The sequence below is a fragment of the Centroberyx gerrardi genome, chromosome 15 (genome assembly GCF_048128805.1).
Source record: "Centroberyx gerrardi isolate f3 chromosome 15, fCenGer3.hap1.cur.20231027, whole genome shotgun sequence".
NCBI lineage: Eukaryota > Metazoa > Chordata > Actinopteri > Beryciformes > Berycidae > Centroberyx > Centroberyx gerrardi.
The window spans coordinates 20709734-20737083 of record NC_136011.1 but is presented as its reverse complement, the minus strand read 5'-3'; the positions used below and the strand labels follow the sequence as shown (position 1 = coordinate 20737083).

The following is a 27350-nucleotide window of genomic DNA, read 5'->3' as shown; positions in this document are numbered from 1 at the left end:
CTGTCATCTCATCAATAGCATCAGCATTGGGGAGCATTACATCTTATTATGGCACCTCAGATGCACTGATATCATCGCTCCATTCCTGGTTCCCCTCTAGTTAGCCTGCTCATGTCTTAGAGCCTAATGTTGTTAATTAAAAACACATGAACCTGCCTGATAGGAGCTCTTTGTTTGAAAGGCTGGCAGATATAATTGCTCAGTTCACATTACACACACAATAAAGTATTTAAACCATCCAAGTCCTTTGTACACCCACGTTTATGTCAACCCGTGACTGTAATGTAACTTCTTGGCAGAGTGCCTTGCCTCCACGCAGCAACACAAACAGAGATAAGCTCAAAGGAGAGAGAGAGAGAGAGAGAGAGAGAGAGAGAGACAGAGGGAAAAGACAGAGAAACTTCAAATAAGCCAAGTTCAGTCACGTATTTCACAGCATCAACATTCTTTCTTTCCATCTGCAATGACAATTAAATCACATCCAAGGTTGTTCCCTGCCAAAGGGACTCTGTGATTATTTTTGTCGGATCTAATTCCCATCAAGAAAATGTTAGAATAACACCGGAGCTGAATAAAACTAAGAGGCAGTCATTAAAAAGGGTAAAAGTGATTGCAACTCAGCAACCTATCACTTCATGTTGTTATTTTCACAACAGCTACGCTGGGGAGAAACGGCACAGGGAAAATTACAAGGCCATTTGTCATGCATTTGTCATCCCTTTGGCATTAGAAAAAACAAGTTTTCAACATTGTAATCTTTACTTATACAGCGTGGGGTGTGTTTTCTTCCTCTTCTCTGTTTTCTCTCTCATTCTCTCGCTCTCTCACTTTCTCATTAACACTAAGAAATTACATCAACCCTTTATGTGACAGATGACTCATCATAGTTAATACTTGCGAGTCTGACATAGAGTGGATTTATTTTTCAGCATGTGGCATCAGTTTAAACAGGCACCGTCTGCATCCACACCAAAACTTCACGCAGGCCTGAGTGAGTTCGCACACTCACTGAGGTTCTGTTTTTAGTCCTATCTCTAACCCCCTGACACCCTACACCGCCTTAACAGACAGAGGTAGTTACATAACTACCCTGTCTGTTTACATATTTCATCAGGTCAAATACTGCTGTGTAAGAAAATGCGGCATTCACAGCAAAATATTGCTGCATAACGCAAGATAACGCAACAGTGAGCAAGTTTAAATTCACTGACCTATTGATAAAGGCAACTTGGATGCAGCTAGGCAGAAAGCTGGGGTCAAATGGGGCGTGTGTCCGCACACACACACTCGTGTTCAAACATGTACCACACACACACACAGACATATGTTTATATATATTTGGTACATCATATATATTTATATATATACACGCAGGCACACAAGGTCAAGTGAGGCATTGCAGACAATCTTCCTATGCTGGTGCATGGTTAAGTCGTGGAGAACTGCTGATCTGGTCTCCTTGTGGCAGAGTTACATAAGGGAGGAGTCATCCTCTTTAGAATAACACAAAGAAAATGAAACGTGGCCAGGCTCTGCACAGATTGATTTTTCTAGGATGGAAGCAGACACAGCCATTTTCTTTTGTAAAAAAAAAAAACCCAAAACAAACATCAGAAGATAATAATTTGACGGCAGCCTGAGAGATGTGATATTTTTAACAACCTGTGGGCCAAGTGGAAAGAACAGCCAACGTTTTTGTCCATGGTACTACAAAAGAAAAATATAATTAAAATATACATGATACTTTCCTTCATCATGCCAAAATGGGCGCTACAGTCACACACCAAAAATGGCTGTTGATTGAAGCCGCTCAGTTTCTATTTGCTTCCCACTGAGTTCTATTTATTTCTAGGTCTGTGGCTCTGTGCTGTGCGCTTATCTGGGTCACTGACACAACTTGAAGTGACCAGAGGATTCTTGCTTCTTTCCTGGTCTTTCACAAGCCCCTGAGGGCATACTGTACACACACACACACACACACACACACTGTAAACAAATACACCATACATTCTTTCTCACACACAGTCTCACAAATCTGCAGTTGAACAGTAGTGAACAGCATTCTGAATCATGGCTTGTTTGGTAGAGATGAGGTTAGGTCAAACGCACACACACACACACACACACACACGCACACACACATACACACAGGTGAGGGGTATTCCCCGGGGCGTGAATCCATCATGTCTTGTCACAGAGCAGAACCCCGGAGCCATGGAAGTCGCGATGACTTCACCGGCGAGAAGCGCAGACTGACAACTTGATCTCGGGATGCAGCCGAACGCTCTCAGCTCTTAACAGCTTTGCGACGGCAGCTTTTGTCTAATAAATTTTCTTCTCAGATTCAATTAAATACAGCCCCACTACCTCTATTTCATTACCATTCAGTTGATGTCAATGATAATGAAAAACTCATTAGGGACGGCTCAGGAAGGGTTCTGACGGTTCTGTGCCTCAGCAGAGTGGAGCCACAGGGAACCACAACAAAATGGACTGATTGATTGAGTGGCTGCTGGGAACGGAGCGACACATCAAGCCGGCTGGAGAATTCAACTGATGGATGCCTCTGCTGATAACACTCACAAAATTGACTGAAGAAAAAAAAAAAAAAAAACCTCGATATCTACATGTGCTCGCATAATGATTGTCTCTGTTAAGGAAATGTTATTTCAAAATCCTCTTTTATAAGTAGATGGGTATATGATAGCTTTCGTGTTAAGTATTTGATGCTATGTATTGTTTCTGTTGTTTCATTTGTGAATAAAAATTAAAAGCCCAGGGATGTAACAACTAAATTGACATGCTTTTGTATATTAGTGGCCATTTAAAACCTGTCTTTTGGGTGATTTGGACCTAGAGAGTGAATCCAAAGTCAGGCTTTTTTTGGACTGAAAACTATATTGGCTGCGAGGACTTTTATTTTGCAATCTTCTTTGTAATGACATTATACAAATGTGCAATGACGCAGTTACGAATGTTGATTGTTCATTTGAAGGGAGATCAAAAAGGTCACACCCTGAAATAAATCACTTAAAACAGAGTGGCTGAGAAATACTGCCAGAAAACGACTAATAATGACAGCCAGCTCAACTCTGGTCCAACATCAGGTTACAAAAGCTGCTGAGCTCACTGCATAACAATTTCGCAACCGTAGTACAAATTAGCTGTTGACCTCTTTACGGGAGGAACGCGGACGCAAGGACTGTTTTGACTCCGCGGCTCAGGAATAGCAACTTCTCAGGGTTTTCATCCCTCAGAGAGATTGTGTAACCGGATGAGCCGAGGGAGACTCTCCCTGTCTTTGATCGTATTTTAAGTCTACCTGTGCTTTCATGAAGCAAACTCCTACTCAAATGGACGTCTTTACTCGAAGAATTCTAATTCTGTGGTTTAACTTCAGCTTCCTCACACCATAATGAGGTCAAAGTTCAGACAGACAGGAGGAGGAGGAGGAGGAGGAGGAGGAGGAGGAGGAGGAGTAAGGCATGACTGGAACAACCAGCGGTAGGAGAAAAACATGTTTTGTCCCCTCACTTGGGAGCAAAATCACCACAGAACTGACACCCAGTCGGCAATTATCAGCAAAGATTATGTCTACATTGCAAACCGTGGCCTCATCTGCAAAAGCATGTTCCTCAAGATAGAATAGAATAGAATAGAATAGAATAGAACAGAATAGAACAGAATAGGAGACTCATTAGGAAGTTGACAATATTAGGATCTATTAGAATGCAAAAAGATAGACCAAAGTGAATAAAACCTATCAAAACATGATGCCAAACCCCCACCTCCTACAACTCATGAGACACAGACTTTAATCTGCAGAGCAGTGGAGCATTAAATGTGTGATCATTGAAGTGATATTTCACTTTGGTGGAACATTTTAACTCCATTGGAGGCATAGGGATGTGACAAGGGGGGCTCCAAAACAGCAAGGCAACTGTACCAGAGAGAATACGCAAAGCGAGAGATGACTGATTCCTCAACCGGCAATGACAGGCGATGGCGTCTTCACTATACGTCAAAGATCTCACAGGTTGGAGAGTGACTAAGTATTTTTGCTCCGGTACTATACTTTCGCGAGCTTAGTTTTTTTTTTTTTTGGCATTTGTACTTCCATATTTCCGTTGCATAGAGAAAGGTATTTGCCTGAATGTTTTTACTCCACTAAGTAAATACCTTACCTTGCTTTTTTTTACTAGGCTACATTTATCAAAGACATGCAGTTACAAGTTAGGCTGATGGAAAGGGTTTAGTACATAAAATGTGATCAAAGTGTAACACTTTTTAACTTCAAACCAACTTCAAACCCTCTAAACTTACGAGAAAGAATGATGACGGTGGATTGTTTCTTTAATTTTGAAACTTAAGTACATAAGATATACAGTATATATACACACTGCCAGTCAAAAGTTTGGACATACCTGATTGAATTTCCTATGTTTTTCATCATCTTAAAGGCTTTCATTATCCTAAAGGCTTATGCTTAAATGCTTGAAATTAGTTTCTTAGACAAATAGAAATAGTGAAGTTGATGCCTATGCATGAATTTCTTTCTAAAGCCTTTGCCTTTCCATCAGGGCAAAAGGTGGCTACCTTAATATCTAAAATATAAGATAGTTTTGATTTGTTTAACACTTTTTTGGTCACTGCATAATTCCATTTGTGTTATTTCATAGTTCTGATGTCTTTACTAAAATGTGAAAAATCGTAAAAAGAAAGAAAAATGCATGTGTCCAAACTTTTGACTGGTAGTGTATATATACAGTATATACAGATAGATATACTAGAATTCTGACTGGAGGACTTTTACCACACTTACTAACAAAGATCTATTACATCAGGGTGTTTCTGCTTTCACACAGTTAAAGTATTTAGTGCCACCGTCGCGTTTCAAGCACTCCGGCAAATCCCTGAGTATAACTTTAACTTGTGAACGGCTAATATCAGGCTTTTCTGACGCGCTCGTAATTCTCACTTTGTCACATCTGACAGGAGAGTTATTCCTCTGCTCCTGCGCTCGAGGCACGTTTCCGCGCCGAGTCATTTGAGACACACTGACAGCGAAGAATTTAATGAACGATAATACCTCAAGTATCTCTATCACTGAAATCATCAAAAATTACACGAGACACCCACAGAGCGTGTGGGTGGACAGGGTACATGGTTTTATTAATCATCAAAACCTCGGTGGGTTGATAGATGATTCACTGTTAATTAATTTCTTATAATTATACAGAGGCAGATTATAAATTGCACAACATTTCACAGCAGAGTACAACAGCGCAGCGTTTCATATTAGGTCAATATTGTAACCTCATTAGGATAGTACATTGATATTATTGACGGATTGTCATCGCTGGTGTTATTATTGGTTGTTTTCCCCCATGAATGCGGCTGTAAAAGTAGAAGATATTTTTACAGCGCTGCATGGCTGAGAGCTATTCTGAATTTAATGAGGAATGCGGTTGGCTTGTTCTTAGGCATGGCAATGGATACTACTTACTGTTATTACACAAACGCATCCAAGTTCGTTCAACAACATATACTCAGGAAAAGAAAGAGAAAAAAAATCGGGAGCGAGAAAGAGAGAGATAGAGAGAGAGAGAGGGAGAGAGGGAGAGCGGTGACAGAATGACACAGAGAGAGAGAGAGAGAGAGAGAGAGAGAGGGAGAGAGGGAGAGCGGTGACAGAATGACACAGAGAGAGAGAGAGAGAGAGAGAGAGAGAGAGAGAGGGAGAGCGGTAACAGAATGACACAGAGAGAGATAGAGAGAGAGAGAGAGAGAGAGAGAGAGAGGGAGAGCGGTAACAGAATGACACAGAGAGAGATAGAGAGAGAGAGAGAGAGAGAGAGAGAGGGAGAGCGGTAACAGAATGACACAGAGAGAGATAGAGAGAGAGAGAGAGAGAGAGCAGTTGGAGAGAAAAAGCAGAAAGCAGAAAGCCGAGAGAGCAGAGAGAGAGCGACAATTTAAATTTTCCACTGGCGTTCACAGTCAATGAGCAGTGCTGTGTTTGGAGAGCACCTGTATCAGAAACTCCTGACTCCTGACACACTGAAACCACTGTAGTACAAGGCTATTAGAGCGAGCGCCGGGGTAAAAAGGGGAGGATTAGACGGGCTTTTTTACTAAATGAGCTCTAACAGCAGCCCCCCTAGGTGCAGCCGACTCATCTGCAGGTCCTCAACAGTTTGGTTTAAATAGGTCTCTCTCTCCCTCTAGCCACGCTGCATGTCTCTTTACTGACGTCTCAACCTCTCTTTTATCAAACTCACTCTCTAATGGACGGACGTGCCTGAGTCTGTATGTATGAATGCCTATATATTCACACTACAAAGGCGGACAGTCATGTGCGATTGGCTGATCTGGGGGAGATTTTCAACAGATCTCCTCTCCCTGTTGTAAAAGCTCTGGCATCCCGCTCCACTCGATTTCCCAAACCCATCATTTCCTATACAAATAGTGCATTATCTGCTGCAGTCTGTTTTTATTTTCCTCAAAGACCATTCCCTCAGCTGGCATGACTGACAGCTGTGTGTGCATGCATCATTATCTCCCTCACAGAGCCTGTCTGTTGCCGTAGCCTGTGGCAGACCTCAATCAAACAGTATTAGAAACCACTTCGGATTCCACGGAGCATCGCGCTTTTGCCTGCTGCAGGTGCGCCGAACGTTGATATGAACCAATGGGACGTAGGGAAACTATTCGTCCTGCCCATCTGGAACTCCAGGCATATAATATCTAATGTTCCAGGTACTTGGAGCTAATGAGTTTGTCTGATCTCGATCTCAGAAGCCAGGACTTAAGAGGAAGGAGAGGAGAAATACAGTAGAACCTCGCTGATGCTGTCCCGTCCCTGGGAGCGGAGGTCACCCAAAACAATGGGCTGTCGATAAGTGAAACACAAGCGAAATACCAAAAACATACTGAACAAAACATGAATGCAGACATATTCTAAAACAACCTGCACAGTCTAAAGTGCAGGTCAAATGCTGCATGTATTGAGGAGGACATCCCAAATACATGCATACACATACAGGAATAGAATAGAATAGAATAGAATTATTATCTCCTCTTTGTCATATAAAATGTATTCTAATTCCACATTTATCTCATCTAAAATGTCCATATGATGTTGTGTTTACAGATGCAGATCAGTCAATCTCAGAGGGGAATACCAATGAATTTCAACCTTTATTCATATTTTAGTTTGCGTGCTTGATATGCTGGTCAGTTTTGAAGCTTGAGGTTGAGGTTCTGGTGTACAGTCGGATAATGAGATCCACAGCAGAGGGGCTATGCAAATGCCTTAGTGCATAGGGCGCAGTAGATAAATCATGTTTATAGATTGATGCCTCCTCTATGGCCTGTGCGAATATAACAAGATTGCTTCCAATTGCCTCTAAATATGAGCTTTTATGCATGCAAACACACAGCATAATATAATACTGCTCACACAGATATGGAATGAAGAGTCTCGCTTGCCATTTTAAACTACAGCCCACCACATCAGCCATTATCTGGAGCTTAAATTTGAATATGTGACTGCACTGCAAAAAGTGCTGATTGTCTTTGTTTTTCCTGTCAATTTGTCAAATTTAAATCCACCTGTATTGGGAGGGGACACATCAATTCAATGTGAAATCCATTCCATCCCCTCTCTCTCCCTCTCTCCCTCTCTCCTGCTTTTCCTATCTATTTCTCTTTCCTTTCTGTAAAAACTGTGTGAGCGGCAGCAAATGTAATTACAAAAGGGGGGGGGGGTGATTGCTATGCATGCGCAACAAAACGCAACATTAAAAAGCTATTATCAGAAAAGGGAACATTTTGGCAGATATATGGCGGAGGGCAGCTCCCGCCATATGTTTGTGGAGACGGGGACAACAAGTCAGGTAGTAATTATCAATCATCATCAGGAGAACCTGTCAAAACGCTAGGCCGGGCACGCTCCGACTAGCGTTGCCATGGAGACAAGCCCACATCCTAGCAAGTGTGTGTTTACCAGGACATTAAAAATACTCTCCCATATTTTTGTCTTGCACTTCTAAAAGTCTGTAAATCAGCTTCTTTTAGAGATGGGCACTATCAACCTGTCAGCGTGTGAAGTTATTTAAGTATTATGGTAGTGTGTGTGTGTGTATGCGTGTGTGTGTGTGTGAGGATTTTCTGCCAAGCCTACTAGGGAAAGTGTGGTTAGAGTTGGGGTTAATTTAGGTTAAGGATTTGGTTTTACACCGATTTCCTTGGTTTCAGGATTAGGCTTAGGCATGTTATTGTTGGGGTTACAATTAGCAAATGGATAAGCAAATGGAATATCCTCACCATAGTAACATAAAATGTGTGTGTGCGTGTGTTTGTCTGTGCGCACGTGGATGTGCACATGCATGCATGCATGTGCCAATAATGAGCTCATTTCCGTGACCGTACTATTGGTGTACACAAGCTCTCCATTCAAACTGCCACTGTTAATATTCCTCTGCTGGAGAGAGGACATTCTCCCGAACCATCATGACTTTGTCAGTTTCAATTTTACATATTTCTTTTCCATAGCCTACTTCTATTTCCCTTTTACATACACCAGATGCCTTCCAGTCGAATTTCAATGCATGCCATTCAGGTTATTCAAAGCACTAGCGAACCCAGCACAGTGTACAGTAAGTGCAACTTATCACTGATCGCGTACTGTACAAGAAATGTTTCTGGAACATTTCCAAATGGTCACAATAACAACGGTGCTTTATGATGACAATCAATCTCTGCTTCCGCCTGACCCCAATCCATCACCCTTCCAGGAATCAGGATTATTTTCACTTAAAAACAAGCTTGGAGAATTAAATGTGATTAGCAAGTAAACATGAAAGCAGTTCGGGGGCCCTGAAATTGGCATAAGTGCAGTATGAATTTTCCTAGTTTATTATGGCAGTCATTTGAAAAAAACGGGTAGTGTTCTTAATTCATTATTTGTGCGCCGTTGTGCATGCTCCCCCTGGGGAGAAGCAACATTAGTCTTTCATCAGATCAAATGAAGCGAGGCCGTGCCGTTCCAGGAAGAGCCAATTAAACTGTTCAAAGAAGTTTATTATTGCGACGGATTATGAAATCATTCTCATCGGATTCATTGGGGTGTGTGTTTCGACAGGGGTGTGAATGTGTGTACTTTACCACTGTGCAAACTCATAAAGGCTGTAGACTCAAGCTTTCCATTTGCAAACTAAATAGGAAATTACGGTGTGAACGCACAGTGTTACATGTTTTACAAGACAAATGTTACAAACTTTTTATTTTGTCTCATAGTCAAAATAAGGTATAATTACATCGCCTCAATATTCTTTCTTTTTTTCTTTCTTTGTCTTTCTTTCTGTCTCATTCTGTCCACCTCATGTGATAGCCTCATGATGGTAGCGTCGCACCATAAGTACTTATTAGCACACATCACACTCGAGACATGGCTGGCTTTAATCTCAGGCCAGACCCACTGATTGACACACACACTGAGGAATGCGATGACCTCTGACCCTGGGAGAAGTTGATAATATCACCCTGTATTTAGCGCAAGACACTGTAATTACAACAGACAAAACTCTTTGGTGTTGGCCCATTTCCAGCAACATGCAATATCTCTCTATGTTGTATCTCATCTGTAGGAACTCGCAGTACAGCTTTGCTGTCAAAAGGAACATACACTGATAAGAGCAGCAGCCTAAAAATACAAGCTGTAAATATGTGACAAGTGAACATATCGCTTAAGCTTTTGCCTCTGCCTAAGTGTTGGCAAGTAGCTCTTAATGGCTATTGTTCCAAGAGAGGAAATTAAAAAAAAATCCCATTTAGCAATGAAAAGAAATGTAAGGGCACTCGGAGGGACTGTCCCAAATACACACACACCCTGCTGTTCCATGAGTGCCAAATGTAAAACAGTCAAAGTTACATAATGTGGAGGATTTGCTAAAACGGGCTAACCTTCAAACGCTTCCACATCATTGATATTGACAGACTGCAGCAACAACTCAATGGGACCGGGGCTTTAAAAAATACAGTATTTCAATCTGGCTTTTGGAGAGGGATAGGGTGAGGGAGAGAGAGAGGGAGAGAGAGAGGGAGGGAGAGACAGACAGACAGACAGACAGAGAGTGAGTTGAAAGGGAGCAGTGGATAAGCTTCAAGGCTTATCCTATTCATTACTCGGGGAAAAAAAAAAAAATCACAGCATCGACCTATAAATAAATGAATGCCAGGATAAACACGAAGCCCATACATCAATAAAACATATGTATTCTAATAGATCACGCTCTAGTTACACTTGATGGGATTGAGTCGGCCAATGAACCCAATCATAGCGACTTTGTCATTCCCAAAAGCTACACAGCATTAAACCACGGTGATTATAAATAATAATCATTCCCTTAAAAAAAAATAGGCCAGTGGATACTTTCCTCCCTCTGTCTTTTCCTTGTTTACAGGCCGGTGTATTTTTAGGGATCTCAGAAGGGTTTCATTCCAAAAGGCTGTGAATCCCTTTTGAAATACACAAACAAAACAACAAAAACTGTCTCCTGATCTTCATTATTTCTGTGTTTCATTAACTGTAAAGTGACTGCATATTCAAAACAGTAACTCCTTTGTGAACAAATGTTTAAAAAAAAATAGCATAAAACTTCAATAATGTTTCATGAGTTTTAGTTTCGTTAGTGTGGGTGTTCTTTTTTTCACACGGCCGCTACCTCATTTTGGAAAAATTCTTGGGAAACATCACACACAGTCATCATACACAATCCTCCCTTTTCCATTGTCCTGCATCACTCAGCGGTGTGGCAATGTGATTTCTGACTTCACTTAAAGTTACACATAAGCCCTTTTCAGAAACAAGAACCCACTACAAGCCTCTACCTGCAGACATAAGTAAGATGCTAGTCACTTAAAGCAGCAGCCTGACCCAAGGGTTGCATTCAAGAGCGCTCTCTCTGTACATTTGCTTCACTGGCGGAGACAGACTTCGAGATTGGTAAACAACATCTACAGTTACACTGTAGATGAGTCAGAGGTGTTAACTGGTTCCAGCATGTCTCTGTGTGTAGTTTATTAGGGACATTCAGGAGGATCCAAAACACATCTGGGATTTCATGTCTGGTAATCAGTTAAATGTAATCCTGTTTATTGTAAACCATGCTCCACAACCCTGGGGTTTCAAACACTACAAAAAAATCTCCATCTTGACAAGTCATTTAGGCAATTATTGAGTCATAAAATTGTAATTTTCTTAAAAAAAGTGAACAAATCTGCCAATGGGGTTAGATGATTTAACTTGTTTCCAATGTAAATCAACTTGTTTCAAGAATTTTGTAGAATCAAGCGTCATTTTCTTGATAGTAGTGCACTAATCTGCCTTATTTGGACTTGTTTCAACATACTGACAGTCATTTCCAGGAAATTCCTGACACATTAGAAACAAGTGGAATTACCTCACCACATTGGCAGAATATGCCTCTCGGTTTAACAAAAGTAAGAGTTGAAGGCTGAATATGAGACTAGATGGACTGAGATTTTTTGCAGTGTATTTGTCGAGTGTAATGACGGAGTAATGATCCAGGTTATAATGAATGAGCGGGTCAAGGCGGCTGAGGTGGAAAGTAGGAATCAGGATTTTGACTGTTATGAACAAATAACTGTACTTTTCTTCCATCTTTAACCATCTCCTTGGGCTGATGATGACCTGCAAAATTATTTGTAATAACCATGCCAAAATGCTTAATCAATTATCTTTGCGGGGACAATTTTAGGACACACAGAAATACTTAATGTGCCTTTTAGTGAGCTACACTTTAACTTGAGTAATCTTCTCTTAATCCAACTAGAGCAAACTTTAACTGAAGTAACAGAGCGTCTGCCTGGGTAAAACATTATAGTGCTCGTTTCTACCTCTGCTAGTCAATTATCCTAGATCAGCACTACTCCTCTGAGAAAACTTTGTACTGTAAATAACAGGTCCAGACCTCTGAAAAAGCTTCTTGCCTATGGCCAGATGCTTATTTATCTCTCTGTGCTGTTTGCTAAAAATAGATAAGCAGCAATGCAATATCTGTAGTGCTTGTGTGCTGCTGATGACATAATAGGGATAATAAGGGAGATCATGCCTCATTCAGCCCAGAAGTCATGCTAATGCTGTTGATACCAAGGGACTAAAATGCTTTTAGTAAAAATACAGTAGCACTGTGACATGGATTCTACACTACTTGTGCATACAAAGCACATTAGAGAAATAAATAAAACAGATCCTGCTCTGCGTATATCAAGGCTAGTCACATATTGCCAAGTGATATGTCATGAGCAATATGCTGTGTGCTTCTCCTCCAAAAAGGAGAGACTCTTGCTCATAGGGTAAAAATAGGTATCTTTCATTTCTCATAAAAACATGATTTTACAGATATCAAAGGACATGACGACATATACGCTGTAGCCTTCCAGTACATGTTCATTTAATTTTTTATGTAATAACCCAACTGGTACCTGACCTGATTATGAAATCTGATTCTATGGCTACAACATGTTCTCTTTTTCCCCTGTAAATTCCTCCTCTACGGCCGCTCTATACCATGACATATGGACAATAAAAAATGCATGGACTGATGCTTAACACAAATCTGCAGCGGAGACGGGAGAACGTGAGCTTAGCGAGCAATCTGCCTATTACATTAACAGACGGGCCCGTCCTGGGACAATATTGGCCTATGCATATTTCATATAATCTGATTTTATGTTTGAAGAGAGAGAGAGAGAGAGAAAGCGACTCAAGTTTTGGAAACAATGACATCATACGTTCATCTGGCGATCCAACCCGCTACTACACTGGGTGATTTCAAAGATATAAGCTATACCTTTCAAGGAACAGCTTAGCAAGATTTTGACAGATTTCTTTCTCTTTTCCATTTTCTCCCTCCTGTTTCTCATCTCTCTCTCTCTCTCGCTCTCTCTCGCTCTCTCTCGCTCTCTCTCTCTCTCTCTCTCTCTCTCTCTCTCTCTCAGTATCAGCCTCAGTGAGAAGAGGAGTGACAGATGAACACAAAGGAAATCTTTCCTCTACCACTGTTTATATTCTGCTCTAATCCTGGCCTCACTAGGGCAGCCCTCCCAACTTTAACCCTGTTTAGCTTCAAATACACACATAAACACACACACACAAGCAGATGCAACACACACACACACACAGACACACACACACACACACACAGACGTGCAGAAACACACTCACACACACATAGACAGCACAAACAAATTCAGCCACAGACACGCACAAAAGCAGCACACACACAACATTATAAAAATAGACTGTAAAATGCTGTTTATGATCCGTGCATCTGGACAACGTTAATATATTGAAGCAATAAATCTTTTTTTTTTCTCCCCTCCACCCTAGGGGATTACAAAAAAAGGATTCCAAAGGATTCCACTGAAAATGTTTCTTTTTAATAAAAATCAAACCAGCTCTGAGCGAGAGATATTTCAAACAAAACACGCTGAGCTGAACATGAAATATATGGTTTCTGTGCCAAGGAATGAGACCTGGGGAATATAGGACGAATGAGAAAGAGCAAGAAGAGAGAGAGAGAGAGAGAGAGAGAGAGAGAGAGAGAGAGAGAGAGAGAGACAGGGCAGCTCTCAACTGCTTCACCTCAAACATGATTGCCTCACTAACTTTCAAAATACTGTTGATTTAAGCAATGTGCACACAAGGGGTGTTAGGTTTCTGAAGGGGGTGGAGGAAGGCAGGGGAGTGGAAGGTCAGCAGTTTGTGAGTATTGCTTCAGAAACGGAGAAAATGAGAAGAATTTCGGTCATAATATTTTCCCTAACGCACGCCCGAACGAATAGCTGTCAAGCAGGAATAAGCCCTAGCGCTGTACATCTTGCTCAAATATATCACATACAGCGCCTTCTAAATCTAGCTTACAAATGTTTACGTTATTGCTTTGCGCCGCATATCCCTGCCAAATGAATGTGAGTAATATTCAACAGTATCATGACAACTAATAACAAAGCCCTGTCATCTGTCACTCAGCGTCTCGGAGGCCTTGCCCACACAAACTATTTCTGTCGTTCTCTCGGCGGAGCAGCTTAGGAAACGCCAATAATATTACAGTACGGTATGTAAACCCTTCCTCTAGTCTCCGGCTAACTTATGTAAGAACTCATTTTGGATTCTGTGCATCAGTGTGGACGTATGCAATAGAATATGTGTATCAGTATTTCCCACACAATAAGCAAACACCGTCGGGGACATCTGGACCAACAAGGTCCGACTTGGCCAGAACTTCTGTTTCCTCCGCTTTCGATCACTGTCACAGCCGCTGCCGCTCTGCCGCGGTAATTTTGCGTCCCTCCTGGTAAAGAATCGAATTCCACACAATCGGGGACACAAAATAGCGCGGGTGTAATCAATCCACATTGGCAGAGACTGCGCTGATAATAACAATAAACAAAAACAGTGTCGTTCCCCGTGAGCAAAGCAGCGGCGGGGATGACAGGCGACGCTGAACATGAATATGGATCACAGGACTGGAGATATGGTAACCGACGCAAACACTGTTTTGTTCGGGGCCGATTAAAAAGCAGGGACACGGATGACGTCGGCGAAAAACATGAATATGGATCGGGTTAGATAAAGCACTGTGTCATTCTCTGCAGCCATCGCATTCGGAATGACCTTACATCAAGTAGTAAAGTCTGTACAGATATTGAAAAATCTGAAAGTCATTATTCAGGATGCGCTCCCCTTATTGCGATCCCTACTTTGAAAATCAGAATTCACACAGAAGCACAGGCTTTAGTCAGCCAAAGCATATTGATTTTGATCAAAAAGAGACAGAAAAAACAGTATGATAGCATGCTGGACATGCTGAGATCAAAAACATTTATCTGTGTTTTTCTGTAGATAAATCTGTACATCAATATACATACAGCTTGCACGGCCCAACCCGGTGCCGTGCTGAAACCAAAACAAGGCTAGCAGGCTTTCATCTGATGGCTACGTTTCACACAATACTGTACGAGCAGGCTTGCTGAAATTCTGCAATAGCACTTTTTTTTTTCCCTCTTCTTTCCTAGCCCTCTCCTCTCCTCTACCCCCTGAGGTAGCCTGACACACTTTCATGAATTAGCCCAGACAAGAGGACGGCTATTAGAGCTGCCACAGCAGATTTGGCTGAATCCAAAGGTCAGAATTAGCATTGAGGGAAGCATAGAAAAAGCCCTAAAATTGGTCCCCAGGTCAATTTCTAACTTCTTTTATTTCACAGCTGCTTATTATTCCTTTTTACTCATCCACAGCGCCAGTATTTATCCTAATAAAGGTGGATTTAATATGTGGTTTATAGTTGCTTTTAAAGGAGCCTGTCGATGGAAAGAGAAACTTTAGTCAGCAGCTGTGTATCAACGGAAGTGTATATGCACACACACTTACATGTGTGTTTGTGTGTGTGAATAAGAAGCCCTTGAGCCTTTAGTTGTTACTTTGCAGAGTGATGGCAATTACTTACCTCTGTTGTTTTGAAACAAATCGGTCACTAAGCAGTAATTCATGCAGAAATAAAGGTATGATTCTAACCGGGTAAACTTTGATGTGAATAACATTAGAAAACTGGTTGCCTTAGTAAAACCTAGAACTCCCTTAGGCTCTGAAAATAAACCTTTAGCTTAAATGTGGCTCACAAAGGAATGACATTATTGAGCCAAGTGAATGAGCAACAGCAGCCACAGGATGTTAGCGTTACTATTCATAACTTATTTTCCTACGCCTAAAACCGTTTTCCCTTCTGGTCTCACCTCTGCTGCTCTCTTAAAAATGCAATTACCTACTGGCAAATTTACAGGAAAAGAAAAACAATGACTTTTGACCAGAGGAGCCATTACTGTGAATGTCAAATTGGTGCTGCACAAAACCCCCCACTGAGCTACACTGAGCTGCTGAGGAAAGGAAATATAAAGAGAGATGAATCACATTATTCCTTTGTTTTGCCCCAGCTCAGGGTTAATAAAATGTGCGGATTCATGTGCTACAGGGAAAGTATTGTGAATGGCAGATAGACATGTTCCAGCACTTCAAAATTCCTCACTTGAACCACAGAATGCTTTCCTTAGGTGTGACTGGCTGAGGTGTTTGAATGGTGGTCACTCGCGCTCATAAACAGAACGACCCCTTTGGGGCAAACTAACTGAGGTAAAATGAAATTCACACAGCATATTGAAAAGTCTTACTAGCGAATGATAGCCGATTATTAAGTATTGTATTGAATTCCCATTTCAGCCTCAATTAACTAGACTAAAGGAGCATTGATTGAAAGCCTATTCTGTTTAGAGAGCCAATTCATTTGGACTATCAAGTGTGAGAACGTGCAGATTGGAGGGTTAGAACAGAAACGAAGCTTTGACTTGGAATAGGAACTCCTCATATTTAGTAATAGAGTAAATACACCAAATATAAAACATCACACATGAACCATATTTCTAAAATATGTGCACTTCTGCACAAATATCCACTTCAAATACCAATCCTTTCATCACAAACAGTATTCATACACTGTCAAGGTAGCGCAGCCAGGAATCCTACGTCCATTAAAAGACACGCCACTGGGCTGTGTAAGTTTAGTTTTCTCTGCCATATGATGGCCTTCTGTATGATAGGCATGCAGCCTTTCAACAAATTACAATTTTAAATGGATTCAACTACTTTTCTGGGATTTGACACAATGGAACCAAATGGCCTGGCCCAAAAGTGCAAACACTGCCCATTTTCCACTAAAAGCAGACTAAAACAAATGGTCAGAGTAACCAAAAGGACATAATTGAATCTTTCAGATGAGGAACCATTCAGTATAAATGAAAAGTGTGCGCTTACATTACAGTACAGGTTGTGTTTTTTGACATCATGTGTAATACTCCAAATGCTTTGGATTGACTACAAACCTGCCAATATTTTGTCTGTTGGAATTCCAAATGAGCTGACATGGTTACTAATCTGAAGGTTTCGATCAACACGGCGGTAGCTGCCACACTCACCGAACTCGTCACAGACGCTCTCGTTCTGCAGCAGGGCGGGGTGTTCGAAGGTGTCCCGGCAGTACAGGATCCTCGTGTTCCCGCCCAGCGCGGCGATACCGCCCAGCGCCAGCACCGTGTGGTCCGTGAGCAGAGAGGACGGCTGCTCCCTGAGCCGGGCCAGGACCGAGCGGTAGCGGCAGTACTGGGGGTAGCTCAGTACCAGAACCCTCCGCCCATCCTCCTCCTGGCCTGCAAACAAGAGGAAACACAGACCCACTGTTAGGAGGTCCATGGAGATGATACGGTTTTCCAAGTCTAAATCGCAACAGGATTTAAACAGAAAACATAACTAACAAAGACATGTTTTGTTTTTGAATGGTATGGAAGGATGCAAGCGGTGTTGGTTTTACATGACAGGCCAAGAGAGTTTTTGATTTCTATGAGAGGAGGAGAAGAGAAGAGAAGAGAAGAGAAGAGAAGAGAAGAGAAGAACACTTCATATCCATCCAATGCTGAAAATGTCCAAATAAAGAAATATAAAAAAATATTTCTGTGATAGGCATGCATTTTGATGTACTGCACAGTTTGCTATTTCAAAAATACTGAGTGATGTAGACTGATTCATTTGGTAGATACTGTGGCTAACATCAGGTTTCATGATAACTTCTGTTGGTGGACTGAAGAAATAGTGAAAAGAAAACCCAAGTCTTCCCTTTCTCCTTCAGCTGTTTATCACACAAGATCATTCTCAGACCATGGGAATATTTTGGTACATCTACTGCCAGGGCGCTGTGGCTCTGACCCTTGTACTCATTACTATTGGCTGCCAGTACTGTTGGTTATCTTGGAGTTTAACTTTGTTCTACTGCTTACTACTCATTGTAAGTCAGCCTGGGTAAAGTGTCAGCTAAATGCCTAAAATGTAAATGTGATTAAAAACAAAACAAAACAACACTTACAGGCGCTCATTCCTTTTCCAATGACGGCTTAAATACTTTCTGAGTCAGTTTCACACCCTCCCCCGCAGTAATAATACATCTCACCGAACTGAATGAGCACCCATTAATGCCCACTGAGCAAATAAATAATGCTGTTGGGCTGCATGTTTGGAATGGATAACATGCATCGCTGTTGTGGTAAGAGAAATAAAATGTGAAGGAAAACTCTAGATGCTCACCATTTAGATTGACATGGTTTAACAAGCGAGATCGAGGTGAGGTGAAAGAAATCCTTGGAGCAATTTCTCCATCGGATGCATTGCTTTCGAAAAATAAGTGTGAAAGGGTTTCTCCCCACAGGCAGAGTTTGTGTGTGTGTGTGTGTGTGTGTGTGTGTGTGTGTGTGGCCATTCACAGCCTGGTCATGTGGGATTGCTAGCTGACCTTGTTACAGTACACTCTATAATCCATCAAAACCTATGGATCTGTTCATACCTGCTAGACAAATCAGTTACCAAATCATTTATGAGAAAAAACTATACAACACAAACTGAATTTTGAACAAGCGGAATGCAGTTTTCCTTCTTGCTTTACAGTCCATATCGTACTCTTTATAAAGATGTGAAAACACAATCTAAATGTACACAGAACAGAAGTAATAGTATGTATGTAATATAACTTGTAATATGACTTAATATGATATATAATACAATATGATACAGTATGATATGATAAATCCCTGGTCCTTTCTCCTGAGAATTCAATCATAAAATATTTTTAATTTTCTACTTATATTTAATAGTTTTAGAGGTCACTTTAATAAGATAAACCCGACTAAAAGTCCAACAGGATCATTTTGGACCGTAACTGTAGACTGTAGCTCTAGACTGCCCTTTGAATTAACAATGCTAATATTTTTCTAAACGCTTAAAACAATACCTACATGGTTCAGCAGTTTGATGAAGCAGAGCCACGTGGTTTCAAATATGATTTTTAGATTAATTATTTACTTTTACATAGCCCAGACCTAGCTTTGATGTTAATATCTGCTAGCATGGCTAACACTAATGAATCAGTTGTGGCTAACTAACTGGCCTTTCACCTTGCCTCCTACAGGCAGCACAGACAGTGTAACAGGTCTATATAAAGACATTTCTACCTTTTGGTGTCACGTTATTGCTAGCACCAGATAACATTAATGAAATGTGCAGAACAAACAGGACAGGAAGGTCAACATTCATAACATATTTACAGCAGCTGTATTCAGCACAATCAGCGTAATTAGCTCCACTATACTCCAATGACTGCCACTTCAAAAGAGGAAGATTAAAACCATTCAGCTGATCCAACTTACAGCACACACACACACACACACACACACACACACACACACACAGTCTTACAGACACATATAGCCTATGTAGGCACACATGCCACAAAGGCACACAGACGTATGCACACATACACACACACACACATACTTTTTTCACACATGCACAAGCACATCCACTGTGAGAGTACACACACACACACACACAAACGCACACTTTCGCCACACATTCATCAAAGATTGCGGCAGTTGTCGTATGCAATTACAGCTCAGAGGTAGAGGGGGGCTTTGTTTCCAAATGTCAGGGATTTTATTGTAAGCGGTCACCGTCAGACCTGCTCTTTCTCCCAAGGACCCTCACAGCATTTCACTTGATTAGATTCAATTTGGAGAGAGAGCCGCAGGGCATTAATAACTGTACAAAGGCGCTGTAAAGTGTGTAAGTGTGTGTGCGAGCGAGCGTGTGTGTGTGCGTGTGATGTACATTGAGTGTACGTACACTTTAAATTCCTTTTGTTCATAAAGCCCGACCTTTCCAAATAAAGGACGTCCTTATCTTTACGTAAGCATTCTAATTGGTTGAGGCCCTGAGAGAACATTATGCAATTTGTTTCTCTCTCTGTCTCTCTCTCTCTCTCTCTTTCTCAGGAGCTTTTTCTATTGCTTTTCTATTTCCTCCCCCCCCCCCCCCCCCCTTGCAGTCCTCTAGGGGCAGCAGTATAGTGTGTTGATCAAACAGCTGTGGTGCGGCAGATTATTTTGAGAACGCGTTGTAAAGCTCCTGACCTCATAAACTACAATGGTGTCAGGGCCATAAATGCTCTACAGGACAGCTGACGGTACAGCCGCTCACTCAATGCAGCACTCAATATATTGTAACACACTACATAACGCAATAATATAGTATACTTAAAAAAAAAAAAGAGTATATATTAGATCACTATGTGACTTGGAATCCATTCAAAATGACATCAATCATAGCAGTTACACAAGACATTTCTCAGCCTCTTCTTTCTTTATTCATAGGAAAATATTACTTATATAGATAATATACTTCAGATATTGTTTTGACCAAAGTTGGCTTTAAATAACTGTACACTGTGGTTTGTTAGGATTGTGCTGTTTTTACGAAACCCAAGGGACAAATAAAAAAAAACGGCTGAAATGGAGTTGAACTCGACAAGAACTACATCTGCTGATTGTCTGAACATAAAAACATACAAACCTCCTTCACCCAAGTGCAGCAATATTATTCTTCCTCCAGCACCTCTTTAATCAAATTTTTTTTTTACAAGTGCGGATAGAGAACAAAATAGCGAACAGGATAAGTTACAGCAGAGCTTCCTGGCTCGCTCCCATAGTATTCTGTAACACCACGCAGCAGAGTAAAGCATTGTATACTTATCAAGTCAAACAAGTGAAAAACAAAAACACCAGTACAGCAGAAAAAAAAATCAAAAGCTCCTTTTGCCTGAGTGCAGTATTTACTTCTTGGACTCATACTCACAAATGCATGAAATGGGAGACTAGCATAGCACACTGTAGCCTACAGTATACAGTCATTAGCTAGCTGTCACGAGAAACACCCGCGACAGTAAAAATGTAGTTCTCAATCTATTCCAATACAGTAAATGCAACATAATACACAATATTTGATTCATGACCATGACAAAATCCTAGTGCAGACACATTTATTTTATTCAACCACACAGGATGGATCTGATATTGGTGGGGGAAATATTTCAGTGACCTCGCTCTTTCCTTATGAGGAAAAAGATATGGAAGAGCGGAGTGTGAAGCCTGTATGGGGGAAACAGGAGTGGGAATTGGTACGATGAGGACAAGCACTTGCTGACATTGTATTATACCGGGAAAAAATGAAAGATTTTGTGTAATTATACCAAGGGAATAATGTCTCTGTTACAGTTTCGTCCATAACAAGTATGATGAATTGCGAGTCATAATAGAAGTCTCAGAAATGCCGCATGCGACATGAAACTCATTAGCTGCGGTTCAAGCAGCTGCTCTGCTGGATGAATAGCTATAGCAATGTTAGGTGAAATATCATCGATAGCGCTGAATTTCCAACAAGGCCCCTCCAGGAAAAGGTTGATCTCCTGCTGTATTTCTGAGATCCGCTGCTTTTATTGGAGAATTTCTGTAAAAGTTTCACAAGCCGAGAATAAATCCAGCTGTAGTGTGAGGGCCGTGTGAGGGAGTTAAAAGCAGAGCTGCAAAAAAAAAAAACGTAACCAAATCTGACCCGTGTAAACTGTGTCGTTCACATTCAACCGAGCTTAAAAATATTCCAACTGGCCACAAGCTCTGACAAGATCTTTCGGGTAAGTGTGCTCATCGCGAGCTCTGTGTCACAGACAGGCGGGAAAAAGCTGAAAACCATTAGTCTCACGCTATCTGTCACCCGCTGTAGTCCTTAAATCACTCACTCGGCTCAAATTTGCTGTTGTCAACATTTCCACATTATCTGCCCGGCCAAGGAATTTACTGGATCCCCCCGCTGCTTTTGTGGGGTTGGCGAGAAAATGGCAAAGCATGTAACCCCGAGCCAATAATGTCACTTTCATATTTGAGTTTTTTGTTTTTTTTTACTAGAGTGGTCACACCAAAACAAGTCCCTTAAATAGGCAGAGAATAATATACTGGGGAAGGAGAAGAGAGGAAAGAAAGAGAGAGCAGGAGAGGAGGGAAGGAGAGAAAAGAGAGGAAGGAGGGAGAGAGAGAGAGAAGGAGAAAGAGAGGCAGGAAAGAGAAAGAGAGGGTGAGCGAGAGAGGAGAAGGTTCTCGTTTGATATTCTCTCTCCATCCTCCAGGCTTTCTGCTCCTGTGCTCTGTATTGATCTCAGAGGTTGCCCTGTTTCCATTTAGCCTCTTCTCATAATATATAACACATCTCTGATTCACCCCCCCTCCCTCCCTCCCTCTCTCTCTCTCTCTCTCTCTCTCTCTCCCTCTCTCTCTCTCCCTCCCTTTCTGGCGCACTCCTGCTGCATCCACACTTCTCAATGAGGGGACATGACACTGAGAGGGGGCTATATAAGCAGCAGCAGGCGCCCGATCTGGCTATTGGTTTCATGTTATTGAAACCTGACCAAATATAAAGGGAACAGCATCTGTCAATGACACCAAATGGAAATGGTGCGTAGGGGGGGAAAACGGAATCGCATTTTCACTAACGGCGACCTTGTGTTTCCTCTGAAGAGAAAATGAAATGAAACAATGAAACAAATTCATTTCATTTGCATGATTCATAGCTTGATAAATCTGTGAATGACTACACTGTCTGGATATAAGAAAAAATGTGCTATAACATTTCACTAATTGCAAGCTAGTGTGTGCTGTAATCAAAAAAATAAATAAATCCCATTAATCATGCATAAGATGCTCCATCAATAAATCACTATATTGAAATAACACAAAAGCAAAGTGATCACACAGTATGTCACCAACACTGAGCTTATTTTGTTCAAAGGGAGTCAGAATCTGAATCATTTTTCATATTCATTTAATGGAGTCGCATAACATAACATACTGTGTTTGCAAATGACTCAGTGGCCGTCAGTCATCAACCTCGCATCACTCACAGGCACTGACTCGCCTTTCCTCTGCTCATGATATCAGCTGCAAGCTGCGCTCACACACACACACACACACACACACACACGCACAGCCAGAAACTCACGCACAGCCCTTTAAGAGATATCGGGCTTTTACATTCACAAGGCATGTCTGTGTACTAACTCTTCAAAGGGAATCATATTCTCACAAAAGGGCACTAACACCCAGAGGAAATGTTCTATTGAAACTGTACAGAGAGCAGAGAGAGAGAGAGAGAGAGGGAGAGAGAGGGAGAGAGAGAGTAATACAGAAAGAGAGAGAGAAAGAGAGCCCTCCATGCATGTTGGCTCCTGTTCTTAATTATAGTAAAGCACTAAAGTGCCTCATTCATTTCAGCGGGGTGGGGCAGTGGCCTGTGACAAAACAGAAAAAAAGAAACGTTTATATAATTTTCACCTCAATTTATTCAAGTGTGCAGCACAAGGATTGAGGACACACAGCTATGCATACAAAAACAAGCGCACACGCATAAGCGCACTGGCGTGCACACACACTGATATGCATACACTTGTACACACACACACACACACACATGCACACACACAAAATTCAACTAGCCTCGGCTTAATTCCATCCCAGATGTTCTTGCGGTTGACAGAGGAGGAAAAAAAATGGCCACACCACATTTTGAAAAACACACACCCATATTAAATGCTTTCAGTTGAAGAGAAGAGAAGAGAAGAGAAGAGAAGAGAAGAGAAGAGAAGAGAAGAGAAGAGAAGAGAAGAGAAAAGAAAAGAAAAGATGGGGGAAAAAAACAACACAAGCACTTTCCTTCAGTTGATTTATGTGATTCTATTACATTAAACATTCTTTCCCCGGAGCAGGCTCAGCTCCCTAGCAACCATCACTAGCAGCCCTAATGCGTCTGGCACGGGGCCAGGGTAAGCTGCCTGCCTTATTGATTGCCAGATTGAAAAGTTTGCATTTAATAGGTCCTGTAATACATGACGGAATTATTCAGAGGGGCTCCTTGACAAAAACCCAAATTGGTTCTTTTGACTATCAAAAAACAACGGGGGCCTCGTAACAAACGAGCTATCAGAATGCTCCGAAGGGCCCCTTTCATGCCCGAGATGAAATTATAGCTTTGACTCCGCAGAATTATCACAATCGTGGCGAAGGAGAGTTGAAACCTTGATTACTACGGGGCTACAGGCCAACAGCCGCCATTACTGATAAGGGCAAACTGCAGCTACAGATGAGAAAGACAGGTTTGTGAGGAGCGGGACTGACAGTCAACATGTTGATCTCCTATTGTGTTGTGATGGATTGGCCCTAAACACTGTTCGCTGTCTGCTCCCCAGCTCCATCCTGACTAATGAAAGACTACTGCTGGGTTTGGGGGTCAATCCACTTTTGGCGCAGTCAATTCCGAGAGTAAAAACAAGCTGCTCTGCAAGAACTGAAATGTGCAAATACCACTGGGAGCAAATTTAATCAAGTATCACAGCTTTGGTTGCAGAAATTCAGCCGCCGTTTGACTACACAAATGAGTGAAAAGAGAGGAAGAGAAACCCTCTCCATGTCTCTTTCCCTCTCCACCACCGAGTCTAAAAGCTTTTACACCCAGGTGATGATACTCTATCTGCTATGACGGCCACTCTCATTTGTCACGCAGCCCTGTCCGACACAAACTCAATTGAGCAGCTGTGATCAGGGATCTCAGAGGTTGTCACAGAGAGAGAGAGAGGGGGGGGGGGGAGAGAGAGAGAGAGAGAGAGAGGCATACATAGAGTGTTTCCTCAGCTTAGCCTCTAGTAGACAGTATTTTCCCCCTAACATATCCTCCTGCAGAATGAAATGGATGACATGTTTGGCTTTAAATGTATCTTTAATGGGACAGCGAGTTCCCATTTGAGTGAATTCTGCGGGAAGGTTACAGTGAAAGAGAGAGAGGGAGAGGGAAAAAAAACATCTTATCAGGAGATAGGGAATTGGGTCAGGCGAGGAATTACATGTCATTCCAGATCAAAGTTGCTGTGTGTATTTCCTCAAAGACGGGCCCCATTATCAACCTAGACTTATTTCTCAGGGCGTATACTTATACTGTGTAAAAGGAAACATGATTTAATATGTTTTCAGTAGAAGAATGGAGCAAAAAAAAAAAAAATAATAAGAGAGGAGGAGGGGAGGGGGTAAAAAGAGGAAAGAATAACACTAGGGGCTATTGGGACAGGCATGTTTCCCAATGGTAAAACTGTAATGAGAGAGAAAGGGGAGGGGGGGTGAGGATTGGGGGGTGTGGGGTGGGGGGGGGGGGGGGGTGGCTGTCATTCAGCGCGACTCCATTGTGAATTCCTGTCATTATATAAGAACCTCTCTTTCTCTCTCTCTCTCTCTCTATCATCAGATCTGTACGGAGGAGGAAGGCTTTAAATAAACAGCCCGTAGAGTTAAGCCAACTGGAACCCTTTTCAATAATTACATCCAGCACAATACTCAATTTACATCGGATTTATTTAGCTGGAGGACTTGACAATGTGGCAAAGAAAAGAGTGACATTAGCGGCGTATGATAACAACGCGCTCCCCAAGGGGAGATGTTTTAGTCTGTGGCTTAGAGGGAGAGTTAACAGATAGCAATATGTCATTAAAAACCAGTGCCATCTGTTCAGATTTCTTGTTTATGTGCTGTCATGGATATAAAGCGTATTGAAGATGCAACAGTAAACCCCAGAAATGCTAACTGTAGGATTTTCTCATGCATACATCGCTGTGAAATTAGCTTTGATCACACATTCTAATGGCACCCAAAAAAACAAACCCTCACGATTGTTGCCTTTACAAGCCGTAATGATCTGCTTTGGAAGTTCTCCAGCTCGGTCCCTAACAAATCCCTCTAAGAAGACGGGCATGTTGCGCATCAAACAAATGGTCATTCATCTGATATCTGTCTATAGTATTTATCTTAATAAAGTCATCCACTGGTCAGTCATGAACTCATACCAAAAAAAAAAAAGTATTTAATTTCTGTCAGCTTTATCTGTGTTCTGACTTTCACACATCAAATAATCACTCAGCAAGATAAATGAAAGTCACATCAAGCATACAGAGAGTGATTCTGTGACTAGGCTGTTGTTAACTTTGAATGTTGCCCTTTGATACATCAAATGAATCGACAGCTTTCCGTAAGTTATGACTGAGAGGAAAATCAGGGGAAATAACAACACTGGGTGAATGACTCTCATTTTGCCAAGCGCTCCTCAGGCCGGGACATAACAAGGAAATGGACTGACAGGTTGGGAAAGAGGACAGAGAGTCATCAATGATCTATTGTCTTCAGCCTTGCCGCTCCCTCCAACTGCTCTGGCACTTAATAAATCAAAGAAACCACAATATATTGCACCTGAACCAAAATATTTAACACGTACAAATTATGTCATTTCTATTTTTTCTTCTTTTTGTTTGGTTAATAAAAGTATTATGAGCAGTTATGTGCGTAGGCAAGTATGTGCGAGCAGGCACACACACACACACACACACAAACACACACACACACACACACTGCGCGCACTGCTCCCACAAAGGTCTGGAATCTATCAAAGCCCCGTTGCAATTACCTTTCACTGCGGGAAAAATGCATTACCTCTGTGCTGTGAAATGAACACTATGTTATTTCTACAAGGCTGGAAGTCTATCTTCCACACTATGTATATCCTACAGTCTGGCTCAGCCACACTCTGGCATCAGTTGTGCCTTACAGATTAAGACAGATATTAAGTGGATGTTGAAAAACTGATCTGTGATCACCAGTGGGAATTGTTTTTTGCCTTGGTGCAGGTCTGACTGAACGTTTTCCTCCAACACACTGTATTCTTAAGGTAGACTTAAGTGGTTATTTAATGTAATATTTCATTTATTCCAATTTACTACTGCATGAAAATTGACCCAAAGAAAGAATTCATGTTATTCTTATTATCTTGGACAGTTCAGTCATGAAAAAAATCCAAAGCTAGAAAACGCATCTGTGATTTTATTTAGAGAGAGAGATTTAAGAGACCCAACTGGATCTGCTACAATGACATTAAATGGGAAACTCATACAATGCCTGTTTGAGTTTGTACATCAAAATGAAAATATTTGATAGTAATGCCAACAGTTATGAGCCAGAAACTTTGCCAATACTCCTGGAAAATCACCCTGGGTATTGTCACAAAGTAAAGTAAATCTATTTATTGTCAACGAAGCAACTTCAGCTCACTTCAACTGAGATTTGCTTATGCCCACAAATCTAGATTCGGCTGTCCAAGATAATAGAAATAACGCAATAATGTCAATTCTGCTCTTGTACCCTTGTCAAGAATAGTCAAACCCATGACAATCATATTCCCCCGACCATGCCATTTCCCCCTGTGTGTGTGTGTGTGTTTTTCTCAACATCGATTTGATTGAATTTTGACATGCAAG

General features: G+C 41.5%; 1 protein-coding gene across 1 annotated transcript in view; it reads right to left on the bottom strand.

Moving 5' to 3' along the window:
• LOC139911863 (AT-rich interactive domain-containing protein 5B-like) overlaps positions 1-27350 on the bottom strand; it is a 64365-nt gene that overhangs the window by 21647 nt on the left and 15368 nt on the right. Inside the window, exon 4 of the mRNA XM_071899464.2 lies at positions 17056-17286. Within this exon, the coding sequence (XP_071755565.2) occupies positions 17056-17286 (231 nt within the window). The remainder of the gene's footprint in view (positions 1-17055; positions 17287-27350) is intronic.